Source organism: Gymnogyps californianus, chromosome 27 (genome assembly GCF_018139145.2).
Source record: "Gymnogyps californianus isolate 813 chromosome 27, ASM1813914v2, whole genome shotgun sequence".
Taxonomy (NCBI): Eukaryota; Metazoa; Chordata; class Aves; order Accipitriformes; family Cathartidae; genus Gymnogyps; species Gymnogyps californianus.
The window spans coordinates 2789532-2813725 of record NC_059497.1 but is presented as its reverse complement, the minus strand read 5'-3'; the positions used below and the strand labels follow the sequence as shown (position 1 = coordinate 2813725).

The window sequence follows — 24194 nt, the reverse complement described above, 5'->3', positions numbered from 1 at the left end:
AAATGAAGTAAATGCAGGCACCTCCCCGGAAGCATATCTGAGTTATGAGGAAACTGGACAAACCCAGCCTGCCCCCTCCTAGGACCAGCGAGACCAGAGCCAGCACTCTGGATGCAGACACCAGATCTGCCAAGGAGATCTGAGTGCCAAGTCTGTGACCCAGTGCAATGAAGGGGATGGGAGAACAGGGAGGCCGAAGGCATGCTTGATCTGTCAGTGAAGGACAGGTCTGAGACCCAATCTGCACTGACTGATCCCGAGCCCTCCAGCTCAGCCAAGACACAGAGCCTGCCGCAGGTGCCGTGAGCCCAAACCTACGCATGTCCACCAGCTACAGCCAGGCTATAGCTGCACCAAAGCCACCTCAGCGGACGGAGAGCAGGTCAGTCGGGGTATCTGGCAGGCTTAAGTCCTCTCCTCTTGAGGGACAGATACAAGTTATGGATCAAGAACTTCAGCATCTTGTTCTTTCATGTTCCAAACCGAAGGACATTACAAAACAAGGCTGTCTCCCCCTCCAGCCCGCTGTTTTATCACTTGGATGTCTGTAATGAAGCATTCAAGGCGTTTATCATCAAACCCGTACACCTGAAGTTTGGTGTGGAAGTACTCTTTAGGCACTTAAACAAATGGCTCAATTATCAAAAGCACTTAGCATGGTAGCAGCCTCCACATGTGAAGGTTCCCCACATTTTACATAAGAAAAAATAAAAATAAAGGATTCTTCAGCACTCAGGTAGGGACCTGTTTGAAAAATCCTGGGTTACTGATCACTAGGAGCATTCATCCAAGAAACACCCCACCTTTGGCAATAACATTTTGCCTCAAAGACTTCCTCCTGAAGCGGACAGAGACCAGGGTAGGAAGTACAGACGAAAAACTCTATCTGTAGGTGGTTAAGCAGCTGCCAAATCCATCCCCAAAACAGCTGCATTTCAGCACGCAAACCTTGTTGTGGGAGAGGGAGGCTGGTAGGCATATAATTTGAGAAGAAATAAAACAAAACAGTGACCCTTTACGGGAAAGAAATGTTTAAAAAAACTTAGGAGAAGCCCTCTCAGGACCCGTCTGCAGACAGCAGGGGAGTAACCTCGCTTCCATGCCAAGGAATAGTCTGACAAGACCTTGCAAAAATAGCAACATTTTGCCCTTCAGCCGAACCTCACAAGTGCATCTCACTGCCCACACACCTCCGCAGAAAATTAGTCACAAACACTTTGTTTAGACCAGCCAAAGTTAAGGACTGTTGAACTTCTTCTGCATACTCACAGCCTAGCCTCCAAAGGACCAATTCATGCTTTCCTCTACGCATTGTAGGCAGAGTTTGGATCATTTTAAAGTCTAAGGGCTGACTGTGGGCCAGGACCTTGACTCCTACTTGGTGTACGGGTAGTCTTCAGGTGGCAGAAATCTGCCGCCAGCAGAATTATTCCAGCGGTCCACTCGTATGGAGAATGGGACTGGCCAGAAGGACACACGGCTGCAGCCGCTCTTCTGCCAGTGGAAGATGACTGGGAGCTAAACAATCCCAACAATCCAGGAGCATCTGGGCCCAGTGCTATGGGAGCAAGAGGCACTTTGCCTTTCTCTAACAGGTAGCTGTGTTTATGCTGTGCCTCGGTAAGAATCTTGACTCCTGTCTGGAAATAAAATAAAATAAATAAAAAAAAGCCCAAACAAGTATAACATAGTAAATACGTAATCTGGATCGGCAAACCACAGGCACAAACAGCATCAAGACTTTCTGTCCTGCTCCTTCTTTTGTCCAGCACACCAAGAACTAGGTTTACCCTGCTCTGTAAGCAGCTGCCAGAGCGGCTGTAGGCACATTTCATCCTACCCACCTCCTGTTTACGATGCTGTTTCCAGCAGCCTCTCTGGGCGTGCTGGCAGTGTGTTAACTCAGCCACCGTGCTGGCTGCTGGGATGCAGTGTGCTCTGCAAGGTGCACTCCTGCCAGCCTGCAAGCGCAGCTGAAAGCCTTTCTGTCTGGAAAGAAGAGTCTGGTCTAGAAGGTTGCTTTGGGGACACGTCTTTGAGGGAAAACAGACAGAGCCAGCGACCAACTCCAGGTACCTACTACAGCAGTGACCGCTGCTGAGTTCAACTAGTCATCAGCAGACAAGCAATTCCTCCAGCTTCCTCAGGCCTGGGACACTTGTTCCCAGGTAGCCTTGCAGGAGAGCTCCTCCTGTTCTACTTCGTTGTCAGAGGACTGAAAACCCTCTGAGAAGAGATTTGCCTTGTGATATGGCAGCATCTTTTAGGGGCCAGGTGTGGAAGAGGCACGACATTCTAGATCTGTTAGGGGAGAGAGCAGGCGGCAGTTCTGAGCGCTGAGGAGTGAGAGGTCAGAGTTACTGAGAGCTGTGTGAGGGAAGCTAAAAACAATCATTTAAAAAAAAAAAAAAAGGTTAAGAAGTCCTTTCCATCTGATGCAACTTGGTACATAGGTAAAAGATAAGTCACCTTTTGGAATTGGTCCTAATGAAACGTTTCTTGTTTTTCCAACACAAGACATAGTACCTTTTCTCCTAAATGGTTTCTCCCAGTCAGAACAGAGGTGGGGAAGGACGGAAGATATGCGCGCATACATACGCACCCCCTTTGCTCCATGGCCAAACCTTAGCCACCCATCTTTTTTTTCCAAGGAAATCTCCTCCCAGTGTCCTATTTGCAGAAGTATTGCTCAAGAAGTTGACTAAAACTACAACAAGCAGGGGAAGAGGATACAGCTATAACTGGAAAACAGGAGAGCCAACGATTTCTTCCCTTCCCTCCCCGTACCACTGCCTCTCCTGCTCAGAAACATGACCCGTTATTAAAGGAAAAGTCCACTTCCTTTCTCTCCCCTGTATAACCCCCTTTGGTGCTGGCTGTGCAGTGCTTTCTTTTGATAAAGGCACCTTTGGAAAGCACTGATGGCCCGAAGCACAATGCCCCGATGCCTTGTATTTACACCTGAGATGATTAGCCCTGCTGCATCTCTCCTGCCCCCAGCCCCAGAACTACCCCTCAGGGCTACGGCAACCGCGTGGGGAGAGCAGATGCCACACGAGGCTTCCGACAAGCGGCCACGTGAACACACACACGTCTCATTTTGCCACGTGCAGGCACCCGTGTGCTGCCCTTGTGCCTTCCACGTCACACTGAATACTTCGCCATGTCACTCTTATCAAAGACAACTTTGGTTGCAAAGTAAATGGCTACCAGGCCAAAGCCGGCAGCGGACACCATGTAGGCAGTCACTGACTGCGTAAACTGGACGATGGACCCCATGAAGAGGGAGGGGACAACCTGAGACAGGAGGAAAGCACTGTCCAAAATAGCCAGGTCCAGGCAGATCCCTCGGCCAGGAGCCACCGAGTCCGGTTCTCCCACCATCATCATGAGCGAGACGTCGCAGGAGGAGCTGACACACAGAGCCGAGCTGGCAGCTGGAGGAGAGGAGGAGGAAGAGGAAGAAGAGAAGAGGCTCCCAGCATGTCCATTCTGGTAAGGCAGCTTCTGGCTGGAAAGGTGGCCTTTAGAGAAGGCTGATTTCTTCTCCAATCGAGCTGCGTCTTCCTCCTCTTTGCTCTTATATTTATGAAAAAATACCTAGGGGAAAGAAGGAGAGCACGTGAGGAATGAGTCGGTAGGGTGGAGCCCAGCAAGCGAGGTGGGGGGCAGAGGGGGCCCCGTTTTTGTGCAAGAGAGCAAAACCACTCTGTGCTTTGTGCGCGTTGGGTCAGGCTGTTAGAGGTGGGGAGTGTCTGCAGTGAGCCTGGCCCACGTGAGATGGCCTCCAGGAGCCAGCCTGGCTTTTCCCGACTGGCACGGGATTCAAAGCAACCCTGACTCACTGGGGGAATCTGGCCAAGTGGTGCCTTTGTTGTGTTGAAGCTCTGGGGCTCAGCAGACTGCTGCAGCCCAAAGCCAGCCCAGGCTCTGCCTGGGGACATTTTGCGCTGAGCCCTGGGTTGTCACCTCCTCACTGGGTGCCAAGGGAATGTGGGCACCAACTACAGCTCAGCCCATCCTGAAATCAGCTGATGCACGCTTGCAGGACAGGAGTGAAGGGCCAGAGTCCACTCTGGACATATCACAAAGCCAGACAGTCCACTCCAGTGTGAACAGAAGTGTTTATAAAGTGGCTGGCTGGGAACCCAAAACCTTCCTGCAGAAGAGCCCAAAGGGCAGTTGAACAGTTCAGAGCACTGGATGCATGGCCACTTCTTAATATCTAGGATACTTAAAAGTGACACCAGCTGAGATGGCACAGTGCTGGGAACTCAGGAAAGAGCTCTTTGCTCAGCTCTGCAACACACTGTGCATGCACGACCTCAGCTGAGTTGCTTCATCTGCCTGACCTGAGCCTCCTCACTCAGGCTAGAATAGGGGCACGGGGGGAAGAAAAATCTTCTTCTCATTCTTTTTTGCCTCGCTCTTCTCAAGCTGAGAGATCTCTGGGGCATGGCTCACTCGAGCAGTATTCACACAGAGTATTTGGATCAAAAAGCTCTCCACGTTAACACCAACAAATAATGGGCAGTCATGTGCAGACAGTGAAAATGCTGCAGAGCTCCAGCTTTAAAACTCCAGGGCATTCGCAATTATGCACAACCACTGGTCTGCATGGGGTAGAGCAGATAATGAAGGACATGTTAATCCATTATCCGCATGGTGAGATTCAACAAACAAAGAAAATAAAAAGGAAAAAATAGCACCTGTTTGAGAGCGGAGAGCACTGTACCCAGCTGCAGGGCCCAGAGGGGCTTGCCTGAACTATTCTTCCTTTTGCAGGAGGGACCCTGACACAGATCAACAGGAGGGAACCGCTGGTGCAGGAGTGTGGCTACTCCAGCTCTGTTGCAGGCCATCCCAAAGTTTTCAGCAGTCTTGGCACCCACCCAGCTACACCCAGCCCTGCCCTAGCGTATGTCAGCACCAGCCAGTCTCTGTTCATGCTGCCCCAGGCCATGGCTGCAGATCTGTAGCACAAATAGTTTCAGATTCAATCAGAGAAGAGAAACCAGACGAGAAGAACTTCACTACGTAGCAATCGTCTTCCAAAAGCTTTACCTGGGCTCTGCTCAGCTGCTCACTATACTCTTCAACTCCTCAATTCTGCCTAGGCTCATAAATTTACACTTAAGTGCATCAATCCAGGATCGTCACTTATCTTACGTGGAGCTTAAAAATCCTCCCACGTGCCTCCTATTGCCATCAGACTTCAAAGCAACTCAAAACTCAGCACAGAAAGGGCATTGTGTGAGCCAAACCAGGATGTCCTCCACAGTCCCAGCCCTTCGTATTTGACACTGATGTTCCCAGAAGCCTGCTCAGCTGTCCTGAAGGCCCATGCCACATTCTCTTGGTTTCTACACTGATCCAGGCTAGGACTTCAGAGATAGGAGTTCTGGCAGGGGTGTTTGAATACCTAGTGTGGAGAATTAATTTCAATCTTGAGCAAATGACTTAAACACATACTCACAACAATGAGCTTAGTGAGAACTTATGCTTTAAAATCACTCCTTGTAACACAGGATACAACCACGGGAGTCACTGGTGCCTCAATCACCAGCTTCGTCTCCCTCTGTAGTTGATGGGGAGTGGGGGGAATGAGGAACCTAGCTCTCCCTGATCTCCTGCAGAAGGTGTGACTGCCCACCATGCATCTCACCTCTACCAAGCTTTCAGGCGCTGTTAGAACATGCAGATCCTTTTCCTCCTGTTCTAGACAAGGTTTAGTGGCCATGCAAAGATGAGAAGGCATGCAGGAGAACAGAGCGACTTACACAGCCTGTGCAAAGCAAGGAGCTCCAGCTGAGGTGGCCTTGCAGGCTTTCGCCAACGATCCCGCACAGGGTGGAAGCAACAGCCACTTTGGATGCCCCTTCCGCTGATTCGCTTTGGGAGGAGTGTTTAAAGTTAAAAAAAAAGTAAAAAAAGAGAGGGAAGAGAGGAAGCAGGAACAAGGGAAGGCAAACAAAAATCATGACAGATTTCAACAGTAAGAAAAAAGAAGAGAACAGAAATGGGGAAGATGGAGAATTTTCTGCAAAAGGCATTTTAGAGACTACTTCTTGTGGGGTCTCCCTGCAGCCTGCTGCAAAGTAGTTGGTAAAGGAAGGAGGAACTTTCAAGTTAGGGCAACAGAGAGACCAAACCCAGCTATACCCCACACCTCATTGTACTAAGAGTGTTTCCCTGTCAAGCCTTTGGCAAACAGTTGGGCATGTGGCCTTCACATTCCCAGCCTGTGGAGTTTGGTTTTCATTCTGTTGGTATTATGTCCATGGGAGATCCCAGCCAAACTGAAGTTTTTGCAAAGCAGAACACTCCCTCATACCCCTATTTTGACAGGGTGCCTGGTGCAAATTGGGATGGGTTGGTCAGAAGTATTTGTTCAATGTGAACATCTGGATGCCTGTGGTAAAAACTCCTACTTATTTCACTGCACAGTGAACTGCCTGCCATTGGGATGAAAGAGCAGCTCTCAAACCACAAATTAATTCTGCATTTGCAGCACAAGAGAAACTCCTATTAATCCAGTGTGCAACTCAGGAACCTCCTAGGACTTCTCCACAAGGATAACATCTGTGGGACAGGATTACTAGCTTTTGTGTTGGTGTCAGAAGTTTCACAACGTTTTATTTTTCTTGGAGCTAGGAGAATAGGAAGAACCTCAGTTTTCATTTTACTGATGTTCCTGCTATGGACAAAAATTGGAAAGCAGGACCACTAAGGGCTGAAAATTCTTGCGGTTTTTAGCACCTCAGGTTGGCAGTGCTGCAGATGTGACTTGGTTGCAGAATGCACACAGGTATAACTAACCTGCACCAGTTTCCCTAAAAATACGCAGAACACAGAGGAACGTAGGACATCTCTTTTGATACACCAGTCCTAGCCGACTTCTCCCATCTTACCCACTCCCCACTTTTTAAAATTGCATAATGCTTATTGTGAGCATGGGATGCCTAAGGAAGGAGATGCTAAACTCTCTTATCTCCCCCATTTCAGATGAATCTTCAGAGAAGACACAGCCTGGAGACAAGAGGCACACGTGCAAAACCTTTGCACACAGGCATGTGTTTCTCTTCCATGGGCTGAACTGACCGTACCAGCTACCAGTGGCAAAAGAGGCTGGCCAAGCTGCCCTCGCAGCTACCTGGCACAGTGCCCTCTGGAGTAGATCCCTACCTGTTTTTCATGATGATACAGTGATGCCAGTGTGTACGGCAGGATCTGGAGCGCAGAGAAGGTGAAACCCGTCAGAGCAGCTGAGACGGTAACAACGATGACACTGTGGGAAAGGCACATGACGAAGGCAGCCATGGGGAAGAACACCACGCTGGCCAGGTAGACCGCCCGCGTCCCAAACTGCTTCACCATCCGGTCCATGATTGTCGAAAAGAAGATGGATGTGATGCATTGCAGGAAGAGGCCCAAACTACCCATCCGGACACCTGCAGGTAAGCAGAGGTGGTGACAGACACTGCCCTGACTGCCCCCAGGCTTCACACAGCCAAACACCTTTGGGCCTCCTTCCCGCTCCTTCGGTGCCCACCTCAGTACAGTCCACGCAGAGTGCGGCACAGCCACAAACAGCCCTGACAACCACAGGGCTGGGTCAGGAAGCAGAGCAGCATCACCTAACATATCCCAGGGTTGCAGCAGCCAGACTGCAGCTCCCACTCTCCACCAGCAGCGAGTATTTCCTACACGTGCTCCTAGGCACCCCAGTCTAACCAGAGGAGCAATGGGAGATAGGAATCCAAATGCCATTCTTGTCTTTGGAAGTTGTTGTCATTGTTCACACCTTCCTACTCTTGACCCAGGATCTGTTGCCTGCTCATGAACCAGGATCTGTTGTTATCTGATGCCAAAACCAGCAACAGAACAAAAGGAACAAGGAATTGTGCTTAAGCCAAGGTAAAGTATACAACATCAGCTAAACGACTGCAGTATCCGGTAGCAACCCGGACCTTACCCTTTGCAAAGATCTATCAGATTTCAGGGAATTAAAACCATTAACTCTTTGGAGCAAGGATCATTACTCAACACATGTTTCTATGACAGCTAGCACAATGGAGTCCTGATCTGCTGGAAGCTATACAGTGCAAGTGTTAAATAATAATTAAGCTCCCTCTAAGTTAAACAGATCCTCAGCACAAAGAGGCAGTGTACTGCAGAGCTCACGGAGGCAGTGAGTGGAAAACTCAGAGGGCAAGATATACAGCTGGAGGAGGAGGGCCAGGAAGGTGCCTCCAAGAATAAAAGACTTAGATCAGGGAGAGGAAAAGAAGGGCTAGGCAGCGAGTCAAGGCTCTGCATAACACAGCAGCCAAAACGGGACAGCAGGCAACAACAGTAAGCAGGTAACGTGCTGCAGTGAGCAGTATCCCATGATGTGGACATGGCAGCGACAGACTCCAGTGGTGAGCACTATCAGAAAGCACTGGAGAGAGTGAGAACTGGGGAAGCTGCTCGAGGGCTCCCCAGATACAGATGTGAGATGGGAATCTCACAGCAGCATGAAAGGAACATGCAGCAAAGCCCACCTCACTGCTACCTGAGCATATCCTGGCTTTCCAACCCCTGCTCTCCAAGAGATGGGGAGCGCCATCACCACCATCACCCCTCATTTAAAAAGGAGGGAAGAGCAGTGAAAGGACCTGGCAGCGGCAACCGCAGCTTGCAGACAGAGCCGGATACGTCCTGTTCAGCATGCAACCTGCCAGACCGTTCTGCCACTTAACCATTCAGCCCCAGGCCAGGGCTGCACTGCCAGATCTAGTTCTGTGCTGGGTAGCTCGGTGGACAAAGAGGCATTTCCCTATTTGGTCCACTGTGCAATGCTCTGGGGGCCACGGGGGGATGTTTTTTCCTGACGCATCTGCAGAAAGTTTAGTTTCCTGTAACGTTTTTTTGTATTACTAGCAGAGCTGAGCCCATTCCTAGCTCCCACTAAACACTCCCATCCTAGGGAATGGGTGCTGCAGCCTCAGAGCAGCTGGTTCACTTCTCACCTTCATCGTAGTGGCGTCTGGCATCCGTGCCTGGCTTGGCTCTGGGGACGCCGTGGTACAGCCCTTCCCCAACAAAGTCTGTGTAGAACAGCATGAAAGTCATGAGTGCCATCCAGCTGCAGAGCTCGGCCACGAACAGGCGCCGGATGACCTTGGGGATGCGGCAGTAGAGGCTGTGAAGCCGTGGCACCAGCGTGCAGAGGTTTCTCAGGGCCTGCATCATGTGCCTGGCCTGCAGGAGACATGAGCTCCTGGAGAGCTGGCAAGAGCAGCAGGCAGGAGGTGAGGGCTTAGGGGTAGCGTCCTTCAGCGCTGGGCCATCTAGAACATCTGCCTGGGCGGCTGCCTCCTCTGTCACAAAAAGCGTGGCCAGCACACAGCCGAGGAAAATGACGGCAAGGAGGCTGAAGAGGCAGGTCTCCTGCCCTCCCAAGTACGGGGCCAGAAAGCTGCCGCCCCAGTCAATGGCTGGAAGCAGGTAGCCAATGCAGCCCCCCAAGCTGATCATGAAGGCATACATGGAGAAGGCCTGGCGGCAGTTGTCTGGCTCCTGGAAGAGGTCTGAGAGCAGGGCCTCCAGCGGAGTGAAGCAGACCTGGCCACAGAAATCCAGTAACCCGATGCCCAGGATGAGGAAGGCAATCTCCAGCGGGCGAGTGTTGAGGGCAAACAGGCTGGCCAGGCTGCTGGCGTGTGGGATAACGAAGAGGCTCAGCAGGACTCCCAGGCAAAGCATCCAGATGAAAGGTCGCCTTCGGCCATAGCTGCTGTGCCAGTGGTCACTGGCAGATCCGATCAGCGGGACAAAAACCAAGCCAAGGACAGGTCCTATCCCTGGAAAGGAGAAAGAGGTGGTGTTAGGGGGACAGATCTGGAGGACACTGGTCTGTATGCACCGTAAAAAAAGCCTGGGACGTTTCAGGAACTCAGTAAGCTTCACTGGGTCACAGCCCCCTCCTCCAAACACAAGGCTGCCCTTGACATAACAGTAGCCCTGCAACCACCCCGCAGAGACAAGCCTCCATGCCCTTATTTGCCCCTGCCCTCCAGACTAGAAGGGGAAACAAGCACCTCGAAGATGAGAGAAAAACTGCCTACCCAAAACCATGGTCATGAACTTCTCCTCCACACCCACTTCCAGCAGCAGCGGAGGCACGTAGGTTATCCCTGCAGCCAGGCAGACCTCCAGGCCGAACGTCAGGGAGTTTACCAGCAGGAGCTGGGTCTTGCGGTTGTGGAAGAGCATGCTGACCCAGGCTCTCTGAGCCATGCTGCCCCGACACCCCTTACTGACAGAGGGCTGTGTCGCTCCGGCTGTGGCACTCGCAGGGATGCCCCACAGGCAAGGTCTGGAGCTTCCCCTCCTGGTCTGCTGGACAGATGCTGCCTCCCATTTTTAGCAACGGTGAATGATCCGTCTTTTCTCTTCCTCTTATTGCAGTATGTGGCCCCAGCAATGTCGAGTCCAGGCATGGGCAGGCAGGGATCCCACTCCGGGCTTCTCCTTCTGCTCACATGCTGTGGTCTGAGAGAAGAGAGAGCTTGTTAGACACAGCGGGGTCCAGGGCAGGGGAAAGGGCTAAAACCAGGTACCACACAGACACGTCATCGCCGAAAGAGACAGTCCCCATCCCAACAGGCTTGCAGGCATGGGAGGATGAAGAGAGGACATCTAGGAGAGCGGCAGGCTTAAAAAACCACAAACTACATTGGTGCCAGGTTTCTCTCCAACAGCTTGTGAGGGGTGAGACAGGCACCTGTCAGACATGGTTTGGGAAAATCCAATCCTGCCTTCAGGCTAAGGGAGGTCTAATGACCTCTCAGTGTCCTATCCAGCCTCATCTTATAGATGGGCAGTTGTAGCAGACAGACAAAGGATTTAGGGTCCCCTCTCCCAGTGAAATCAATTAAGAGTCCCCTTCGAGGATCAGGGCTGCAGGCACTCGCCTGCAGTCACACAGGGTCATCAATAGAGACCCACGCCACTGCCTAATGACCGGGGCATCCCCCGTGCTGCTCCGCAGGCTCCCAGGGAAGCCGTTTCACCCAAATCCTGTCTCCAGCCCCTGAGACGGGGCACAGAGAACAGATGGTGCCTCCATGGAGTTTCACAAACAAACCTGACCCACTTTAGCCTCATCTAACAGTGAACGGCAATTACCTTACTCATTAGTCTGAGTCATTTATTTGCCCTGTAACGTGCTCCCTCTCTCCAGCCTTCTTCAGAGGGGAGAGGCCACCAGATCAGGACAGGGGCTAAGCAGCTAAGGCAAGAGTAAGCAGATGCCTCTTAGTAACCTGTTATGAGCCTGCCACTATGTCAGTCTACAAATGTAAGAAATCCTGCAAGGTTACCAGCATCTAGGTTAGTCCACCAAACTGCTGTTTTCCTAAAAGCATCTTGGGAAGATGGTCTGTAGTTATGCTGGGAAAGGTAGAATGGGTTAGCAAGAAGGGTGACATTAAGCTCCTGCACAGACATCGATTCAGGAGTAAAACAAACTGCAGTCTAATTCTCAGGATTCACATGGTCTAACTTCTCACCCAAAATGAACCACCACCGAGTTTCTCTGTGGGGACAAGGCATAACAGGTCCCACTGGCCTGAATGTGCTTCAGTTTATGACCCATTTCTGGACTGTGGAGTCTGCTCCCAATTTGCACAGAAGCTTCTGCCTCCTGTCCCACCACAGTGCAGCCCCCAAGTGCTTTGGGTCCGTTGGATGAAGGAGGCTGAAGAGAATGCGAGACATGCAGGCGGAGGAGTTTATCTCCGCTTGCTCCCTCCCTGGCTGCGGGGAAGCTGTAACCACATACCTGCCTGCCTGTACACCCCCTCCATGCCAGAGCAGCTAGCTGGTACAGAGTTGCCCTTACTTAGCTGCAGAGAGCGAGCCCATCAGAAGAAACGAGGTGTAAATCCAGTTTTGCAGCCTGGTCCCCCTCTAAATTGTTTGCCTCGATTACAGGGGAGAGGAAAAGACTCCTACAGGGAACGTCTCCAGGCCAACACTCGCCAGCTGAGGCAACCAGCGCTGGAGGCCATGCCTGCGGAGCGGGTCAGACCTCGCAGAGCTGGAACGGCTACTTGTCACAGGGCCGAGCAGGATGCAAAGGGTGTACGCAGGAGGAGTTGCTGAACCAGCAGTGTGCTGGACCACAGCCTTGCCACAGCTACACTGGGCAGAGAGAAAACTCCATGTTATCACCAAACATGGTGCAAATTAGTGTTCCCTAACTTCACAGAGCACATGCATTTGACCTCCATCACTGCACAAGCATTAGTAGACAGGTACAGTTGGGACAGTTTCTGCATTCTCACTTTTCTCTTTCTTCTCTTGCCATCAGCCAAATAACCCACACGGAGATGACTGGGTGAAGCTGGAAGTGTGGTGATGAGGTTTTTACAAAGATGCAAGCATTGCTCTCCGCCTCTTGCTGCTGCAGAGGAGAGGCACCACTCCTGAGCTGCGGAGTTGACGGGCTGCCAATTACACGCAATAAGTACTGATTATTTTCCTCCCAGGATCCCTCACCTTCCCCCTCCACACTCACTTAGAGCTCGACTGTCACAAAAGATATCTCCTTTTAACAACTGTGAACATTTAAATGACTTGCCCAAGGTCAAATAGCAAGCTAACGGCAGAGGGGGAACAGCAACAGTTTTCCTTTAATCACTAGACATGGCTTCAAAGGAATACTCAGAGGCCCCAGATATGCTCAGCATTACTTCAGATGTACTCTATCTGCAAGGAAGCGATGGGGGCAGCAACCACCTTTCTTAGATGTGGGCTAGACACAGGATGTCTCAGCCTTGTTCGTTTATGATGGGTGCCCAGCTGGCTGACAGCCTTGGGATAGGAATTTAAGCTGCAGCCCTACAGCTCCAGCAGCATAAGCCTTGGTGCTGTTAGCTAGAGGAAGCAGACTCACAAGCCAAAATCAACTGAGCCACCATCACTCTAAGCTAGACCTGGAAAGGAGAGGTAATGTCTACTGTCTGCTGTAGTCCAGGGTCTGGAGGGCTTACAGAGGGGGACTTATCCCAAGGTGAACCCCAAACATTAAGTAGAAGGTGTCTCACACACACGCACAGAGAAAAAAACGGTTTTCTTCCCTTTTATCGCAGCGACATCTCTAGCACTGGGGAGGAAGCAGGAACCTGTCCATCTCCCCGACTGCCTGAGAATTTCAGTTTTGAGGCAGAGAGGCTGCATTTCTTATCAGTAGCTAAGAAAAGACCTGTCTTTCCCCCCTCGCCACACCTTCAAAGGGCTTTAACAAAAAAATAAATCTCAGTGTACCCAGAAGCAACACTCATGTACAGCCAGAGATGAGAAGTTGTCAACAGCAACCAAGTTGTAGATACAGTTGCAACAGATTATGAACCCTTTTCTGTTTAAATTGCATTTTGTCCCAACACCCATCAATTACTTTGTTTATTTTGTTCACGGAATACAGAAAGACGGACTGGCTTAGCTGGAAAGAAATGCCAGCGCAGACTAGGAAAATCATCTGAACCGTTGATCTGTAAGGACAGGGCAGAGGGATGGAGAAGGATGATCTGGGAGGCTCACAGGAGCCAGGCTGCAAGGAAGCCAGGACTCACCTCCTCCACGCAGAGCAGTGACAGGGGATCCCTGTGAGCTGCGCTCCCCACAGCCAGCCCAGCCCGGGTACACAGCACGCAGGAAAAGCTACTTAAGTAGTTTGCAGGCAGGCAGAGGTGGAACCGAGCTGCAGGTACACAGGCGGGTTTGGTTTCAGGGCCCTCCCTGCCTCCCGATAACGCGGCGCGCCGGTGTGTTATTAGCACCGCAACCACACCTGCGCCCGGGCCCCTCGCGCGAGGTGCTGAGCAAACACAGGCTGCAGGCACCGGCCCCGCGAACCCCCTGCGCCCAGAGCGCTTCGCCATTGCTGCCCCAAACCAGCTCAGAAGGAAACTCCAGGTCTGGACTCACGTCTGAACTTTGCCCAAAGCCCTGTCCTGGTGTTAACATTTGTCACCTTCCCTTGCTGACCTGCTGGCACTTCACAAACAGCCAGCAGAGAGAGATTTAGTACGTGGGATTATTATTTTCTTTTTAAAGACAGTGAGATGTTCTCTGCAGCTTTGCAGGTGACAGTCTGACTCTAAATAACAGTCCCAGCAGCAAGACCAAACACTTCATTTAAACTGCTAATCTCTTGCAGGACACTTTATCTGGCAGACTATGCAGGAGGGCTGGTTTGGGACTGGTGCTCTGTAACTTGGTCCTGATGTGGAAGGAGTCAGTTAGGCAAACCACCTCCTAGCTGGGAGATCCTGGTCTAACAGCAGCCTTTACACATCACGCCCAAGTGAGCTGGCAACAGCCTGTCCAGCCCAGTGGGATTTGGCATCTTGTGACGGGGAGACCTTTGACAGTCAGACGGGGGGGTGGCTGGTCCAAAAAGCTGCACGACAGCAGGCACTTCTTGCCCTCTGGCCTCAGCTTCACCGAAACTTCTACAATAGGGACAGTGTTTGTCCTTCCCTATGGAGCACAATGCCAAGCACCTTGACAAGGGTAACAGCCAGCCCCCCCAAAAAGGGGCATACCAGCCCTTCTGTGTAAGGTTTCCTGCACACAGAAGCAGAAGGGAGCCACGTGTGGGGCTTTTTCACAGCTGCTCACCGAGCTGTCATGTCATGGGGACATCATCTGCTGCTGAGCGTTAAGGCTCTTTCTCCGCTCGTCCTCTCCCACCCCAAGGAGAGGTAAAGCATCTTTAAACCCAGGGTTTCTGTTTTACTTGTAAGCTTGCAAACCAAACCTTTCCTGTCCTTTCTCTGCAGAGAAACAACAGATCAACTCTGAGAGGCTGGTTCACCTGGCAGCCAGGTAGGAGGGCGGGTCCTGGGGGCAGGAGCAAAGCAGCACGCTGCTGCCGGACAAAGGCAAGCCGGAGAGCAGAGGGCTCTCTGCCACCCACCTGGACAGAGCAGCCTTTTCAGCAATGGCAACCAAAGCTGGTGTCTCCTGCCCTCTCTCTCCTCTCCCGCTTAAGCACCCAGAAGGACAGGGAGGAAGCCAGGCAGTCTGCCTCTGCGGAGTGCAACTCACCTAGCAGCACTAACAGGGAGCAAGGACAAAGAGCAGGGATGAAGCCAGGGAAAGCGGCTCCCGAGAGTCCATTTCTCTAAAGGCAGTGGGCCGGCAGATGGGATTCACACATTTCCCCTGCTCAGAGTTTGTTCTCTGTTCACATGCTACAGAAAAAGTTTTGACAAATGTCTTCCTGTGCTCGATGTGGTACAGAGACGCAGCAAGGCCCTGCTTGAGGAAACCCGCAATCTGAATTTGAGAAAAGCACCAGCAAGTGCACAGACATGCACGCGGAGATAGGACTGAATTTACTGGTGATGTCAGATGTACCAACTCATTCACACGAAGCAACACCATCGCCAGCAGAAGTTCACTTCCCACTTCCTTTCTCTCAGCCGGCGCAGACGTTGCTCTGTGTGCCCTCGCTAACAGACTCTGAACCACACCTTTCGCTTTCAGAAGAAACAAACCCTGAGACACCTGAAGAAAGTGGACTACATGCAGGGCACTGATGCACATGCACAAGCAAAGACTGAAAGAAGTCTATCCTCCTCCCAATCTCCTCAAACCTTTCCAACACAGGATCTTACAAGTAATCGCATCTAAACAGTGCTTAGACAGCATGAAGATTGAGGGACGGACATTTTTAAATTTGGCTGTAGTTACGTGGCAGAGAAGAACTCATTTATTCCTCAGAAGAATCCATATCCTGCCACTCCATAATCCTTCCAGTCTCTCATGGGTGCAGAAGGGACAAGAGAAGTTATTAAATGTGGTAGCAGCCTCTCTGATTTATGATGGTCGTGCACCCACCCGACAGTTCAACGAACAGCCACAGTAATAATCAGACAACAGAGAATTAGATTCATCAACTATTTGTGACCTATCAAGGCTCTGTAATAACCTGAGCCCTGTCTTATATGGGAAAAAATTACCCCACAAAAGCCTTTGCCTTAGCAAAGGAAAAGGAAAAGCCTCAGCTTTTTGGAGAAGCATCCGAGGCAGCCGGTAGTGGCCAGTGCTGAAGGGAGGAGATGGTGCTGTGCAGGAGCTCAGGCGGGGGCTGCTCCAGTCCAGCAGCCCCCAGGTGACACGGACCTGCACCTTCCCTCCCTGTGGCACGGCAGGTTTGATGCAGAAACCCATTCCCAACGGGCCGCAGAGAGAGGGGAGGGCGAAGGGTATCGCTAGCCTTTGGGTTTCCATTCATAACCGCAACGCTACATTTCCAACCTTCCAAGGGGCTCTTTATGAATGTTATTAATTCCCCGCTCCCTGGAAGCCCTTTGGAAGAAAGGGTGGGAGAGAGCACAAGAGCGAGTGCTTACGGAAGGGCTGTTCATACAGTGCCAGATCCTTTCACAGCTATCAGTGTCCATTCACTGCAGCTGAATGTGAAATACACCATGGAGAATAGCTCTGGCAGGCTTGCGCGGGATGAAATGGAAAACTCACCTGACCTCTCCTGACCCTCTCCCCTTCCCCCTCCCCTCCCAAATCTCCTTGACCCCATTCACAGTGTGGGGAGAGGGGAGCGGTCATTAAGCAGGGATGGGAGAACGGCGATTTATTTAGTCTCTCTGAATTAACTCTGCATTTCCTTTGAGCTCAGGGGCTCCATTATATCGACCTCGGCAGCTCAGCTTAGGGAAAGAGCAGCAGCGGGTGGAAATCCCCTCAGACGAGAACAAGGAAGATCCGGGTGCTCCAGCCCATTTGAAATTCCCTCCCTCACCCCACAGTGCAGCATCCAGCAGCCCAGACACCAGGATATATTAATCCAAGACAAATGCTAGATGCTACAGATGTGTTCAGAGTTACGGGAAGGGGAAGGTCCCCACGACAGCTCAGAAGACCTTCCACGCAGTTTGGTTGAAAGGGAGACATTTGAATTTGTCAGGACTGGGGGTTGGTTCTTTCCTGCCATGCTGCAATTGCTTCGTTGCAGCACCTACAACGTGATCGTCCTGCTTTCAGGGCTATCTAAAAGCCAGAGCTTAGTTCAGGCCCTTTTCTGCTTGCTGCTCTCCTGATGCACAGACTGATCTCTGGCCCAACAGACACGTGCGCCGAGACTGAAGGCATTTCACTACCATCTCCACTTTGTGAATTGAAAGTAAGAAGCCAAAGAGAGAAGAAGGGGCCAAGTTTTAAGCACCTGCAGCTAGCAGCTGATTTTCAGGGGGCTGCATCTCCCACTTTCTGTGGGCCACTAAACCAGACTGCACCCATTCAGACGCTGAGCAAAGCTCTTGTCTCCCATAACCACCGAGCCACTCACCTTCCCTGCAGATGGCTGGGGCTCACCGAGATGGAGTTTGAGATGCAACCTCAGGTCCTGCCAGGTTCCTGCTGCCTCGACCACAGGGTTCAAGTCATTTCAGAGCTACCAGGATACATGCGCAACTGCCAGGGAGCAGAGGTAGGGCACAAGCCACCCGATGACCTTCCCTCTACCTTTGGCCCTCCTAACCCGGGAGGCTGGGTTAGTCCTGACAGTTAGCGGGGCTGGGCTGTTCCAGAGCCAGCCCAAAGGACTGGTTCACATCTGCAGAAGCTTTGGGAGGCATTTTTTTCTGGTATCAGTGGTTCCTTCAGGTAAAGGTGCATCTGTGAGGGCAAGCGACTGTTGAGTGTCTTCTGTGTTTTACAGTAAGCAGCAAGGTCAGAATGATCAAATGAAACAGATCATTGTTTGTCCCACCTTCACCAACTGGCTAAAGCAAAGGCACCAGGCAAAGGCAACTGAAGGTCCCTATGAGATGGATGAGAAGGTCAAAATGTTTGTTAAGAATGAGAGTTAGGAAAGGATGCTTTCCTAGACCAGCAGGCTAACAACACTGTCCTCGCTCTGCCTATCATACAGAGAGGATGCTTTCCAGGGTGGAGAAAGATCTGTCCCACTTGCCCTTCACCCTGCACGTCTCTGGTATCTCACGCTCCTTTCAGGAGCCGTGCCAATAGCTCTATGGACGCTTTATCCTCACCCCACAACACGAACATCAAACAGACAGCAGGACAGCCCACAGGCTCCACTGACCTCCTGTCTCACAACCTGCTTCTTCCTCTGGCAGACAAAGGAATTGCTCCTGGCAGGAGGCTTCCTCCCAGGCTTTGGCTGCCTTAGCTCCCGTGCCCGCCTGTTTGACCAGCGGAAAAGAAACAGCAGCAAAGAGTGGCCAGTTCCAGCCTGTCCTCCTCCTCCTCCTCCTCCTCCCCTCGCCTTTACAAACAGGAACCGTCTGTCTGACTAACGAGGTCACTGACTCAGCAGCAGCCACACTGACACTTTCAGAGCTTGCCACGCTTCTCAAAGGGACAGACGTCAGCCCAGCGCACACCATGATGCCAGCGGGTGCCATTAGCTCTCCTGGCAGTTGGCAGGCGTCATTGCCACGTTAACCCCCGCCTCTGAGCCGAGCGGCAGCAATGGGCTTCAGGCTGCCCAGGAGATCCTGCTGCAGTCCACGCTAGGAGGAGCGTGGCCGAGATAAGACAGGGTGCAAAGAGGAGCTGGGCACTGTGCTTTCTGCAGACAAGCAGGGGCTGAGGCTGAATGGCTGAAACCTTGCCTTGCTGGGTCTGTAGCTCAGCCCCATTTTCATCAGGGACACTGCAAAAGACAACTGCACTGGAGGGCCAAGTTCAGCTGTGATGCGACGAAGGACTGAGTGCCGCAATAAATATCCCATAGCTGAGCTCAGCTGCAGAGGGATCTTCAGACTGTGCTGAAGGAACCGCAATGGGACTGCTTGTGCCTGCCACACGGTAGGATGGTCTTGCAGCGTTTTACCTGCTCAGGACAGCCATCTAATCACCAAACTTCATTCAGCACACAGAATCCTCACACACTCCTAAACACATGCAATGCAACCAAAGAAGCAGCATTTTCAGCCTCCGCTCTCAAGAGCCTCACTCCTTCTGGTCACCCTTTCCTGAGTCGGTGTCAGGTCTGCTATAAACAACTCAAGACCTCCAGACAAGGTTGGCTGGCTCTACATCAGAGCTACAGCTTTGTTTTGCTACTGCATGACCCAAGCTCTTGCTTTTATTCATGAGAGGAGTCCCTGTTTTGGAGCAGGAGGGGAAATGAGAGCCGATCTGGTTCTGCTTTTCACTTGAGATCATTTTCGGTGTTTAAATACTGTGCCCATCACCCTGGCATTTGGTCTGAGTCAGCCTCTCCCCCACCCCCTCTTCTTTTTTTATTATTTTTAGCAGAAGAATAAAAATGTAAATTGAACTGGAAAGGGAAAAAATAAGCCCCCTCCAGGTGCCCCCCTCCTCCGCAGCGTGGTAACGGGCACAGATTATATCCGGCACCACATGACCAGGGCCCGTATTTATATGTCAGTGTGTAAAACCTACCCTGCTGAGCCGCCTTTTCTCTGCCTGAGGCTGGGGGCTTCTGCTACGCGTCTAGTCAAACAGGCCCACAAAGGGGATTAAGGAGAGCCCCTCAGCCCTGCAGAGTAATCCATCAAATTATCCCTTGTTGGCGTTGCTGTCCTCTTCAGGGGGAAAGAAAAAAAAAAAAAAAAAGCCCTCCAAAGGCTTTTAAAGGCACTGAAATTACACTTGAGCCTGAAACACTCCACCCAGCTGCTGTAGCCCACAGCACAATGGGCTGGTTGTAAAGGGAATACCGGGAAGCGAGGGGCGAGGAAAAAGAGACGGACACTGTTAAAAAGGGCAGCAGCCTCCCCATGTCTGAAACTCCAACAGGCGGCTCAGATCCCCCGCTCCCGGGACCCCGCAGCAGAGCCGGCCCCGATAACGCCGGGCTGCACCTCCCGCCCACCCGCGCTCCCCTGCCGAGGGAGGCTCTGGGATGCGTTTGCTGTGCCCAGACGGACCCACGGACACGTCCTCATCAGAGGCGAGGCTTGCAAAGGCAGAGTCTGCACCCAGCCGCGGAGGAGCGCCCGACCCTCTCCTGCCAGGGAGCAGGGCTGGGGTCTGGCAGTGCCCCTGACCACAGGCTGTAGCACTGTCACCCCATGCTACCTACACAGGCCCCAGAGCCCTGCAGCCAGACAGTCCTTCAAAACCCCTGCACAACACCTAACAAGACAACAGGCTTGTCTAAGGCTCACGGCACCTTCACCGGTGCCCCCACAGGCAAAGCAAAGCCAAAGAAAGACCACACTCACCAAAACTCTGTGAATGTCTACTTGGGCATTGAATCTCTATTTTCTTCCACTGCAGCTACCTAAATTGCACATGAACTTTTGTGCTGGTCATCACCACCCTATTCTGAGGTATGAAGTCCTCTGTCCAACAGCCCTGCCTAAGCAAGCACATGGGATTTCATAGGTTTGCATTACTGTAATCCTTCTTAGGGAGAAATTATCACTGGGAATGAAACAGGGAAAGTGGACAGTAAAGTACTTACCCCGGCAAACTGGAACTGGCAAAGAGAAGAGCGAACCAGTTCTGGTGAAAGGCCGTTACCACGTACAGAGAACACATGGCTGTCCCACTGCATGCTACACAGGTCACCTTAGCACTGAAAACAGTGACACACAACTTCTGAGTTTTAATCACTAGTGCCGAGTAGAAGGAGAATAATTTCCCCATCTGTTACAGGGAAGAGATGGGAAGGCAGAAACCCTAGCTGCTTTATTGTGTCTGCTTTGCAATACCTGTTCACAGGGCTGGGAAAATGGGAAGTGAAATTGGAACTTCTTGTTTCCAACCAAAGCACAAATGCTGCGTAACGGGACGTCTGACTGCTCAGCAAGCTAACGCCGTACTTCGGCTCCTCTTGCCAAGGAGGCATACTGTGGCTCCAAGGCAGCTCTAGGACTTCTACCCCATGATAGAGTTTCATCATTTCTGGCTTTATTTGGAAAGCTGTGACAGTCATGGGGCCAGCTGAGTCTCAGGACCAGCCTTGGGGTGGAGAGGACAGTTCTGATGTACCAGCAAAAACCAGGGGCCAGAGCAAAGGCCACGGCGGGCACTGACACGTGAGACTGCAAATCCAGACCACCAACTATGGATCCCGGGCCAGCAGTGGCCAGGAGCTCTGCAGAAATAAACTGCCGACCCTCGGCAGGAGGGCTGAAGGGGCGTTTGTTAGCCCAAACAGTACCCCAACAGGCTGATTATAAAGTAGCAGTGAGGGGTCTGACAAATTTAACCACAGCGGGAGCTGCTGCCACCTAACACTGAGGTCTAACCTTCCCTCGTTTTGCCAGAAGTCATGTTTGCTGAGGTCTGTGCCGAGGAGAGAGGGAGGAGGGCAATCAGCTAAAACTCCATGCCTGGCAGTCCTCGGAGAGCAACAGGCACAGACTTATACAGTCCCTTTTGCTTAAAAGTTTTGGGAGCACGACCTTGTGCTCTTCCTCAAAGGATATACTTTGAATCCTAGACACACACAGAACTAATGGGCTCTTTTGTAATCACATGGTAGTTAGTTCATTTTTTCATGGTAATTTTCTGGTCTGCAATTCCAGTTATTTGTGTGGCTGCCGGAGAAGTTTGATGCTAACATATCTCTCAGCAAGCCCTTTGACCTCTACTGGCAGGTTGGTGGGTTTCTCCCTCTCTGTTTTCTGTCTCTAAAATGAGGTCATGGCTTTGAATGAGACAAAGAGCCTTTGCAGCGTGAGGAATAGCCCCAAGACAGCTGTGAGCACAGAACCCCCATCAGTCACATCAGACCCTGAGTGCATGAGAGGCAAGCGAGCTGGGCAGCAGCCCACAGCTCTCCTGGGAACGGCTGGGTTTTACCCGCCTGCTCTGAGAAGAGATCATGCAACTGCTCGTATCAGAGCCGGTGCAAGAACGGATGTGGAACAGGCAGCCACCCATGGTGGAAGCATTCAAAGGGGGAGGGAATAAAGCAAAACTCTCCAAATACTTTGGACTGGGAGTTGCTGTAAGATAGCGCTGTCCTCACTGCCTGCCCCTCTGGCACCTGCTTGCTGGCTCTCCAGTGTTCCCAGTCTACCCTCTGGGCTTCAGCGGCCAGTGGAGGTGGGTTTATGCCAATATGCCAGACTGTCAGCAAGGCACTTTCTGTCACACCGGCCACGGGCCAGCACGCTCTGCCAAAGGGACAGGTGAAGAGCATGTGTGCAGGGAATAACAGGGTTTCTCTGGGGTGCTTTAAGGTCAAAGACCACGTATCAGAGTCCCGAGATCTTTCTTATAAAGAACAGCAGTTTTACATGCCTGGAGTAGCAAAAACTGCACAAGTTCTGACTTCTGCCTGCAGCACATCGACTTCTCTGTCTTAATGCGGGCCCTCAGATCACTGCTGGAGCAGAGAGTCTTTTCCTTATCATGACAGACCGGTCATGAGGTCTGGGTCTGAAAACATGAGATTCTATGATTTTACTTCTGCCTGAAATTGTCTGGATAATTGCAAAGATAAGAAGCAATCAGATTTTATCTTTTAAGACAGATAAGTTTCACTGGAAGATCTTTATGGGAAACTTAAGACTTTTCCTTTCCCCATTCTCACTATCAGTTTAATGTGTTACGGACTCTGAACATGCAGGGATTTAACATTAAGCTGTAGCCGTTCACACAGAACACACAGCAGCATGGAGTATCTGGAAGGGGAGTTTTCCACTTTTCAAAAGACAAGGCTCAAAGCTGCCATTTCTATAGGAGGTGAATGGAGCAAGGCATTTTTACCCCCCCCACTCCCCACCCCGTCTCTCCTTACGAACAGGAACCTAACTGCTGTTTTGAGCCCTGGAAAGAATACCAGTCCTAAATTATTAGCTTTTTAGTAATTAAGCATGGAGTTCAAGTTCAAAGCTCCCTGGATTTTGCAGAGCCCTCTGAGCAGGGGTGCTCAGGCTTTTTGTTGCACATGGTTAGTTTCTTGCTCTGATACAGAGTACAGACTGCATCTATCAAGGAGGACAGGCAGGAAAGCGGTCTGAGCGCTGAAGTTACTTAGCGCTTGCTGAAAACGTCTGCTGCAACGGCAGAGGATAAATCAAAGCTTGTGCATTTCAGACTCCGAGTAGAGGCCGTATTTCCTCTCCTCGCTGGGCTCTCTCTTGCCCATATTTACTGGAGTAAAGTTCAGTGAGCTATAAATGAAGCAGAAAGACCTCTGATATTCCCGCAACATGCTTCTGGGCTGCCTTGGGCAAACAGCCAGGGCACCTCGGGCAGGCACAGTGCTGGCTTTGCCCAGTAAGAGCCAGGAAAGGGCTTATCACCAGCACCATCCCAGGCCATTGTGGCTGTGCATCAGCATGTGCTAACTAGCCTCACTTACAGTCTTCTGTTAGCAGAGGGGATAGCTAGCATTCCCTGCTCTTGCCCAAAAGGCTTACACACTGCTATCAACATTGGCCACAGACAGTGATGAATGGGAGTATCTGAGGGCAGCACAAATGTAGGCTGTGTTCACAGAAATCAAAGATTAAAGAGGCCCTGTTGAATCATCTTCCCCGGGGCTGCTGCACGACTGCTCCCAACAGCACATTCTCCAGTGATTTGTCCAGTTTGGATGGATGGATCTTGAGCACTGAGGTTGCAAGAATTTCCCCTGAAACAATATCCATGGGCTAAGACATTTAATAGCTGAGAAGCGTCCTTCCTTCCTTCCCTCCCTCCCTCCAGTTATCCCCTGTGTAATTCCTGTGCTCTCCTTTTTATATGCATGGTCAGACCCCTCTCCAGACTACATTTAGCCACTCTCCTAAACCTAGCTTTAGTCAATTCTCATGAAAAGCCACCCTTCCAGGCCCATTAATTGCTCAGTCGGCCTTGGCTGTAGCACAGCAGCCTTTTGTTCTAGCATTGCTCCAGCTGCTCCCACCGCCCCTCGCACACAGGAGTCGTTTGTCATAAACATTCCCAAATGCACCTCTGGAGTCCAACAGCAACAGTGCCCGCACAAAGCCCTCCCCTGTCATGCCAAGAGCCAGTACCTGGTACGCACAGACTGCTGCCTTGGAAAGCCACTGTCATCTCATTGTTCCTTTGTGCTCCATCTCTTTGTACTTATGAACTGCCTCTCACCACAGACCTACAAGGAAGCTCTCTCTGTGACCAGAACAATCCTTTATTCTGTCTGCACAGCTCTAAGCAAAGGGAGAATTTTTTCCAGAATCCAGACCAAGGTAGCAGAG

At 51.4% G+C, this 24194-nt stretch overlaps 1 protein-coding gene across 1 annotated transcript; it reads right to left on the bottom strand.

The window, feature by feature from the left end:
• Positions 1-2966: 2966 nt before the first annotated feature.
• SLC45A3 (solute carrier family 45 member 3) lies at positions 2967-10518 on the bottom strand. Its single transcript, XM_050911460.1, has 4 exons — positions 10113-10518; positions 9015-9848; positions 7186-7451; positions 2967-3600 (listed from the first exon to the last, which is right to left on the bottom strand). The coding sequence occupies exons 1-4, from the start codon at positions 10282-10284 to the stop codon at positions 3145-3147; spliced, it is 1728 nt and encodes a 575-aa protein (XP_050767417.1). The 5' UTR covers positions 10285-10518; the 3' UTR covers positions 2967-3144.
• Positions 10519-24194: the final 13676 nt, after the last annotated feature.

What these genes read in the sequence shown, in the direction of transcription:
- SLC45A3 (XM_050911460.1), bottom strand. Translation starts at nt 10,284, where the DNA reads ATGGCTCAGAGAGCCTGGGTCAGCATGCTCTTCCACAACCGCAAGACC. An exon ending in GTTCATGACCATGGTTTTGG is followed by an intron (nt 9,849 to 10,112) that starts GTAGGCAGTTTT and finishes TCTCCTTTCCAG; the next exon opens with GGATAGGACCTGTCCTTGGC. An exon ending in CAGACGCCACTACGATGAAG is followed by an intron (nt 7,452 to 9,014) that starts GTGAGAAGTGAA and finishes GCTTACCTGCAG; the next exon opens with GTGTCCGGATGGGTAGTTTG.